The sequence below is a fragment of the Bison bison genome, unplaced genomic scaffold (assembly GCF_000754665.1).
Source record: "Bison bison bison isolate TAMUID 2011002044 unplaced genomic scaffold, Bison_UMD1.0 scf7180017864208, whole genome shotgun sequence".
NCBI lineage: Eukaryota > Metazoa > Chordata > Mammalia > Artiodactyla > Bovidae > Bison > Bison bison.
The window spans coordinates 163,686-172,515 of NW_011494780.1; the positions used below are offsets into that span (position 1 = coordinate 163,686).

The 8,830-nt window shown below is 48.1% G+C and overlaps 1 protein-coding gene across 1 annotated transcript in view; it reads left to right on the top strand.

The window, feature by feature from the left end:
- GJC3 (gap junction protein, gamma 3, 30.2kDa) overlaps positions 1-4,159 on the top strand; it is a 6,905-nt gene extending 2,746 nt beyond the window's left edge. Inside the window, exon 2 of the mRNA XM_010844784.1 lies at positions 2,795-4,159. Coding sequence (XP_010843086.1) covers positions 2,796-3,623 — 828 coding nt within the window. The 5' untranslated portion in view covers position 2,795 and the 3' untranslated portion in view covers positions 3,624-4,159. The remainder of the gene's footprint in view (positions 1-2,794) is intronic.
- The last annotated feature ends 4,671 nt before the right edge of the window (positions 4,160-8,830 follow it).

The following is an 8,830-nucleotide window of genomic DNA, read 5'->3' on the forward strand; positions in this document are numbered from 1 at the left end:
ACACCCAGGACTGATCTCCTTTAGGATGGACTGGTTGGATCTCCTTGCAGTCCAAGGGACTCTCAACAGTCTTCTCCAACACCACAGTTCAAAAGCATCAATTCTTCGGCGCTCAGGTTTTTTTACAGTCCAACTTTCACATCCATACACGACCACTGGAAAAACCATAGCCTTGACTAGATAGACCTTTGTTGGCAAATTAATGTCTCTGCTTTTTAATATGCTGTCTAGGTTGGTCATAACTTTCCTTCCAAGGAGTAAGCATCTTTTAATTTCATGGCTGCAGTCACCATCTGCAGTGATTTTGGAGCCCAGAAAAATAAAGTCAGCCACTATTTCCACTGTTTCCCCATCTATCTGCCATGAAGTGATGGCACCGGATGCCATTTTCTTCGTTTTCTGAATGTTGAGCTTTAAGCCAACTTTTTCACTCTCCTCTTTCACTTTCATCAAGAGGCTTTTTAGTTCCTCTTCACTTTCTGCCATAAGGGTGGTGTCATCTGCATATCTGAGGTTATTGATATTTCTCCCGGCAATCTTGATTCCAGCTTGTGCTTCCTCCAGCCCAGCGTTTCTCATGATGTACTCTGCATATAAGTTAAATAAGCAGGGTGACAATATACAGCCTTGACGTACTCCTTTTCCTATTTGGAACCAGTCTGTTGTTCCATGTCCAGTTCTAACTGTTGCTTTTGATCCATATCTATTTACCTTTTATTATTTTTATTCATCTTCTTCCTTTGAATTCTGAAAGAATTATCCAGTGTGCTTTCTGGCATGCTGACTGAGTTTTCTCCAGAACCTTTTCTATTGCCTTCAGGGATCAATCTGATGCTCTTCTACTCTCTTTGTAGTGGGTGCACTCATAAAGATCCATTTACTCTTATTTTCGAGGAGTGTTAGGGATGAGAGGGGATAACCTTTTATCTTCAATCTGCCATCTTTAGTCATGGGACCAGTTTTGCATCTTTCTAGAGACTGGAATAAATTTCTTTTAAAATTTTAACCCAATTTTACTGAAAAGAATTTTCAGCAGCCTGATACGCTTGGAGTTTTCACAGTCTGTGACAAAGAAGGAAGAGAGGGCCTGAGGGGGCAGGCAGAGGTTCAAACTCGGATTCTGAGTGGCTCAAAATATGGTTTCGCACAGTTGGTGGATGGTGACATAATTCTTTGGTCAATTGAAGCCCTCAGAACTGTCTCTTGGAGGCATCTCAATATCTCTTTTGATTGCACAGAAGTGACCATTCTCCCTAAGTTCTGGCATATGGCCCCTTCTTATCTATACTTTATAACACTAATAATCATTTAAGATTGTTTTGTGCATCTCCCTGGGTATTATAATAGCTGGTAAGAGAGCAATTAGGCATGTTGCACTTGCTGCCATATTAACTTAGAAATTCAGGTTACTAATATTAGACTTAACTGGAAGAAACTGAAGCCAGTTCAATGTCGGAGAGGAAACAAGGATGGTCGGAATTACAGGAAAGGTAATTTGGGGGTCAAATCCTCAAAGCAGCTGGAAGGAGTGCCCCAGGGACATAGATTTGAAAGGGAGGGTTGCCTTGGACAAGTGGAAAGACACTTGTTTCTCGAAGATGCTACATCAGGATGTGACTGTGAAGATAAAAGAAGCAGCTGCAGGGTTTCACATTATAGTCTCTATTTTCTCTTCTGTAAGTCAGGGGAACCAGGTGTGTGAGCGTTTGGGCTGATGGAGGAGAGTTAGAAGAGCAGTTGGATGTTGAGGGCTGCTGAGAGGAGATGAAAAGTGGCAAACTGGCCTCACGCTGTGATGGCATTCTGTCCCGAGAAGTGAAGGAGTTCTGCAGCCTGTCCTCGACTCCAGTCACGTCTCACCACGAGGGAGATAGCCCAAAGAGCAATGACAAAGCAGGGTTGAGTTTTCGAATTTTGTCCAGTCAGCTCTGGCTTTGGCCCAAACCCCGTGACATTTAACTAGTAGATTCTGCTGGGTCTTCTTCCAAGTGTTCTTTCCTAAGCTGCTTGGAACATCAGACCAGACAAGCCTCAACACTCGCTCTGTTCACTGGACCCCCACTGACCCCCATGACCTAACCTCTTCTTGGTCTCCCCACTGTGAGGGGAGCAGAGGCCAGACAGGCAGCCTGTGAGCACCGGGGCCTGGGGAGGCAGCGGTTTTCAGAGGACTCTGACTATTCAGCCTTTGGGAAGCGAGAGAGGAAGGGAGGGAAAGAGAAAGACAAAGACAGGCTCTGCTCTCCCTGCAGGTCGAGAGCAGAGCCTGTCTCTGCTCCATCCCATCCAGCCCTTCCATTTAGGTCTCTTCCCACTTAGAAAGTCTCAGCTTCTGCAGAGTTATGGATACCTGGCTCCCCTGTGAAGGAAACCCCGTGATCAGCTCTTGGTCCAGACATCCAGTGAGTGGGGACTTATCTCCATGGCAAATTAAAGGCTGTGGTTGCAAATCCAAGAGCCGTGGTGGGTGGGTGGATGGAGGGTACTGGCCTCCAAAGCTTTTCCTTGGAGAGTCCTGTCATGCCTTCTCACCGGAATTCCCAGCAGCACTGGAAGGGGCAAGAAAACAAAGTCACAGCCACACTCATTCACAATTAGTATTTTAGAGAGATGACTCCATAACTACAAAGAGGTACAGTCAGGTCGTGGTATCTGATCAACCAGGTTCTCGGGGAGGAGCAAGCAAGCCTGCCCTACCCATCCTTGGATCGGGAGTGAAGAGCGGCCCGGCGCTTCTCCTGGGGCCCGGCGCGCAGCGCACCGACGCTCACCGCTGTCCTCTGCTTCCTAACAGGATGTGCGGCAGCTTCCTGAGGCGGGTGGCCGCGGAGGAGAGCCGGCACCCAACTCCCGTGGGCCGCCTCCTGCTTCCCGCGCTCCTGGGGCTCCGCCTGGTGCTGCTGGCCGCCGGCGGGACGGGGGTCTTCGGCGGCAGCGAGGAGCAGAGCGAGTTCGTGTGTCACACTCAGCAGGCGGGCTGCAAGGCCGTGTGCTACGATGCCTTCCACCCCCTCTCCCCGCTGCGCTTCTGGGCCTTCCAGGTCACGCTGGTGGCTGTGCCCAGCGCCCTCTACATGGGTTTCATTCTGTATCACATCATCTGGCACTGGGAGGCATCGGAAAAGGTGAAGACGGAAGAAGAGACGCTGAGCCAAGGGGAGAAGGGCGGAGAGGCCTCGAGGGCTGGCAGCTCCAGGCTGCTCTGGGCCTACGTGGCACAGCTCGGGGTGCGACTGGCCCTTGAGGGGGCAGCCTTGGGGGGGCAGTACCACCTGTACGGGTTCAGGATGCCCAGTTCCTTTGTATGTCGTCTAGAGCCCTGCCTTGGCAGTACCAACTGTTACCTCTCTCGCCCCTCTGAGAAGAGCATCTTCTTGAAGACCATGTTTGGGGTCACGGGGCTCTGTCTCTTGTTCACGCTTTTGGAGCTTGTCCTCCTGGGCCTGGGGAGATGGTGGAGGATCTGGAGGCACAAATCCCCCTCTTCTAATTACTCCCCAACTTCACAGAGTGCCAAAAGATGCAAGGCACCCACGGATAACTTCCCAGTGGTGGAAATAAGAGAACGGCCTGGAGAAGCAGGCGAGAGGGGCTCTGAGGTCCCTCTTTCTGCCCGCCCCTGATGTATGGATCCTGAAGGTCCCCCAGGGTGGGTCCCTCACCCTCTGGGGAGCACAACGCCCCCATAAGCTATAAAGTAGAAAAGCAGGGTCTCAGCAAATGTGTCCTGACCACCCAACAGCTGGATGGTTCCTTCCAATGAATCAGGGCCAGAGTACTCAGCGCATTTTACCTCCTGCCCTTCCGTTTAGGTCTCTTCCCACTTAGACAAAGTCTCAGCTTCTGCAGAGTTATGAAGACACCTGGCTCCCCTGTGAAGGAAACCCCGTGATCAGCTCTTGGTCCAGACATCCAGTGAGTGGGGGTGTAGCTCCATGGCAAATTAAAGGCTGTGGCTGCGAATCCAAGAGCCATGGTGGGGTGGGGGGTGAGACCTGGTGTCCGAAGCTTTTCCTTGGAGAGTCCTGTCGTGCCTTCTCACCAGAATTCCCCGGTGTCAGCATCACAGCTTTCACAGGCTTGTTTCCAGAGTTGGCCAGCAGAAGCCTCCATAAAACAGCACCTTTCCCTGTCCTGCACAATAAATCCTGACCACCGAGCTGGCATTCCTGTTGCTGAGGACAATCCTCTTTCCTGTCTCAATGGGTCTCCTCCTCTTTCCAGCTGTCCACGTCCTCTGCTCCCCCACCTTCGAAGTCCTGTAACCAAAAATGCGCCCAGTCCCGCAGCATAGGTCTTATTAAGAAACCCTGGCTTTTCACTCATATATAACCCAGGGTCCTTTATGTAGATTTGATGTATTCAAACACTTGGCTACACTCTTTTGGAAGATTACTATGACTACTTTTTAAAATTCATAGTCCTCAATATAACACAGAAATCATTACTGCTGATTCAGGGCTAATAGTAAGGAACATTTATATCACAGTATGATTCAGTAGGTAATCTAATGCTGAGTATCAGGCTGCTTTTTTATTGAGTCTCTCAGTCATTTCGGTCCAAAAGCTTTCCAGCCTTCCACCTTTTTGCAGAAACATCTCCTTTCTCAGCTCTTCCTTGCCCTCAAATTCTCAAGAAAGAGCGGTTTCCAGGTTTGCAAATGGAATCTCAAAGGATCCTCCAGTAAATTAGGAAGGTTTATTCCGAAGGAAAGACATCTGGTTCCCCAAAGACACTCTGGCAACAGCTATCAAAATAATAATGTTTTCTTTCTGCTACACAGTGTTTCATAAAGAATCTGGTATTTAGTTATAACCAGAGCCCAGCCAAGAAAAAAGCAACTGGCATCATTCTGAATTTCTCCTTGATGGTGTCCCTTTTTAAATAGCATTATTGAGATGTAGGTTACATACCATATAATTCACCCATTTGAAGTATACAATTCAATGACTTTTAGTATAGTCACAGAGCTGTGTATCCATAATACCAACAGTTTAAGAACATTTCATCAACTCAAAAAGAAACTCTAAAATACTTAGCTTTTATCCCCAAATCCCCATACCCGTCAGACATAAGCAATCACTAATCTATGTTCTGTCTCTACAGATTTTCTTAGGGTGGGCTTTACCTACAAATGGACCCATGCAGTGTGTGGTCTTTCGTGCCTGGCATCTTTCCCTTAGCATCATGCACTTCATTCCTTTTACGACTGAGTGTTATTTCATTGTATGGCTATACCACATTTTATTTATTCATTTTAGAGGCTGTGGACATTTGGGTTGTTTCCACTTTGGGGCTATTATGAAAAATGGTGCCATGAACATTCATGTGCGAATTTCTGTGTGAACACATACTTTCTGGTCTCTTTGGTAGATACCTGGGAGTGAAGGTACTGGGGCACATGGTAACGTTGTTTAACCTGTGAAGGGACTGTCTAACTTTTTTCCACAGCAGCTGTACCAGTTACTGTTTTACACTCCTAGTAGCAATGTATAAATGGGTTCCAGTTTATCCACATCCTTGCTAACATTTCGTATTATCTTTTTTCCCTGTTTGATTTTTAAATTCTAGCCATCCTAGTGGGTGAAATGATATTTCATTGTGGTTTTGATTTGCATTTTCCTAATGACTAATGATGTTGAGTATCTTTTCATATGCTTATTGGCCATTTGTACAGCTGCTTTGGAGGAACGTTTATTTAAATCCTTTGCCCATTTAAAAAAAATTGGGTTGTTTGTAATTTTGTTGTTGAGTTCTTCTTGTGTGATCCTCATCACAAGTATGATTCCAAATATTCTCTCCATTCAGTGGGTGGTCTTTCATTTAACTGACAGCATCCTTTGATGCACAGGTTTTTAATTTTGATGAAATCCAGTTTATCAATTTTTTTCTTTTGTTGCTTATGATTTTGGTGTTATAGCTAAGAAACTATTGCCTAGTCCATGACTATGAAGCTTACATCTAACTTTCCTTCTAAAAGTTTTATAGTTTTAGCTTTACATTTAGGTCTTTGATTTTGAATTAATTTTTGTATATGTTATGAGACAGGGTCCAGCTTCATTCTTCTCCATGTAGATATCCAGCTGTCCCAGCATTATTTGTCGAAAAGTTTGTTTTCCCTACATATAATAGTTTTTGGCACCATTGTTGAAAATCAATTGCTTGGTGATGTATGGCATCGTTTCTGTATTCTCAATTTGATTCCATTGATCTATGTATCTATTCTTATGGCAGTACCACGTTTTAATTACTGTAGCTTTGTAATAATGTTTGAAATTGGGAAGTGTCCATCTTCCTGCTTTGTTCTTCTTTGTTAAGATTGTTTAGCCAATTGAGATCCCCTGAAATTCCATATGAATAAAATTGTAAATTAGGGAGCCTCAATATTTTCAGTAAAGAAGGATGCTCATTTTGGAAGTATGGCAGGATTGAAGACACAGAGACATTAAAGAGATACAGTTCAAAACAAAGGCAGACATACAGATACACAGACACACCACAGATACTCATGTTTGCATCAGTAACAGATGAGAGCCCCTCTTCTTGCTTGGCTCATATTTAAGACTCAGATTCCTTCTCTCTATTTTTTCTCCTCTGCTTGGCGGCACTGTGCAGCCTGTGGGACTCAGGGTCTTAGTCCCCCCACCGGGGACCAGGAATGGAATTGGGCTCCACAGTGCAGCACAGAGTCCTAACCACTGGGCCACAGGGAATGCCCGCAGATTCCTTCTCAATATGGTATTCCAATTCACAAAGAAAATGCAGCTATCAGTTTTCTAATTTAAACATTTAAGACATTGTATAGAACTTCCATCAAAACCCCAAAACAGTGACCACAGGAACCCCCTTTCCAAATCATCTGATCATACCATTAGTAACCAGTTATGGAGCATATTACAGGAAAGGCAGTATCTGATTTTGGGACACAAGAAGAATGAAACATTTCTTTCATAAGAAAAGGAATAGAGTGGGAAGAATACACAACTGAGCACCTCAGAAACACAAGATCAAAGCTCCATTGAAGAGAAACAAATGGTTCCCTGAGACAGGCAAGCATCTTGCGTGTTGAAAGCCTCAATGGATGCTCCTTTGGAGAGCAAAATGGTTGCTGTCTTCAAGTTGGGTACCAAAAGTCAATTCATTTGTGCTTCTGAATCTTTTTTTTTAATCATTCATTTCATTTTTGGCTGTGCTAGGTCTCGGCTGCTGCGTGGGCTTTTCTCTAGTTGAGGAGAGCGGGGAATACCCTCTAGTCCTGGTGCCCAGGCTTCTCAGTGTGGTGGCTTCTCTTATTACAGAGCACGGGCCCTAGAGTGCCAGCTTCGGCAGTTGCTGTGGGTGTGCTCAGCAGTTGTGGCCCTCCGGCTCTAGAGCACAACTGTGGCGCACGGACTTACTGGCTCTGCGGCATGTGGGATCTTCCCAGACCGGGGATCAAACCCGTGTCTCCTGCATTGGCAGGCGGATTCTTTACCACTGAGCCACCAGGGAAGCCCCCCACGCTTCGGAATCTTAAGCACTCCCATCGAAAACACCTGATTTCTTTCCACTCTCCCGGTCCCATTGGCCTTTCGCAACATCCTCACAACAGCTACAGCTTCAGCTCCACTCCCCAGGTGCCGCTTTCACACCCTGGTCTTGACCGTCTCGGGTGGGAGGGTCAGGAACAGCTCTAGCACCAGCAGCTGCTCCTTCCTAGCATCTTAGACAACAGCGGCTCACAGATCACCCAAAAGCTGACACAGAACATCCCCAGCCTACAGACTTCCTCTGCGTCGAACCACCTAAAATACTGGTGGGAAGTCTCAAACCTGGGGGAAACCATCTAACCCTAGGTTCTTCCCCCTACCTTAATTATTAGAACCACTATCTGCACTGGCTGAGTGTGCCCCATGCCCTGAGGTTGGGCTTCCTCTTCCTGGTGTGTCCGCTGTGCTGGGGAAGAAAGAGAAATCAGGGTGGTAGGGTGATCAGATGGCTCCCCACTAGGTCGTGGGGGCTAAACACTCCCTTTCCTGCTCGCCTCCCAGAAAGCTGGCTCTCCAGTCGGCCCAGGAGACTCCAGGAGAGTTGAGCTTTGAGTGGGTGGGTTTTGTGGGAGCAGCAAGAAATCCTGCCTTTTGAGCATCTCAACTAGACCTCGGGGTTGGAGGTCAAGAACGGGTTCCTTTCCTGTGTCTGTGTATCTGTACGTCTGCCTTTGTACTGACAGAATGAAGCTGAACAAAAAAGGACAACTTCAGAAAAAGCCAGCCTGTGGGGCAAGGCGCCTCCTTAGCCCCGCTTGCAGCGGGGCTGCACAGACGCCCCCAGCCCCAGGTTCTCCGCCTGGCCCTCCACGCCGCTAGGGTGTACCTCGCCCGGAATGCCTTTCTGGGCAGCAGCTAGCCTAGGATTCTAGACCCTAAATCTTCCGGGAGCAGCCGGCAAACCGGAAGGACAAGTTCATTAGCACCTCCCTGTTTGGTTCCACCAGCAGCCGCTGCAGCTGCGGTAGCACCACCATACTCCCGCGCGCCCCGCAAACCGACGCGCGCCTCGAAGCCTCTCTAGGCTTCCCGGGGGACTTCCGCATCGTTATTGTTGGTCCTGTCGCAGCCCGCCGTTCTGTCACTTCCTACGGGCCTTCTTCGCGCGGAAACCGGAGGTTCGCACGCTCCGGAGCGGGCGGAAAGGGCCGCAGCGCCCCCCAACCCCGCGCCCCCGCTGGATCGCGAACCGCAGAGGAGTTCGCCGGCCCCGGGTCCGAAGGCCACCGCCCGCCGCCCGCAGGCGACTCATCCGGGACAGAGGGGCGGCATGGAGGCCGAGGACTTCCAGGAGGAGCTGA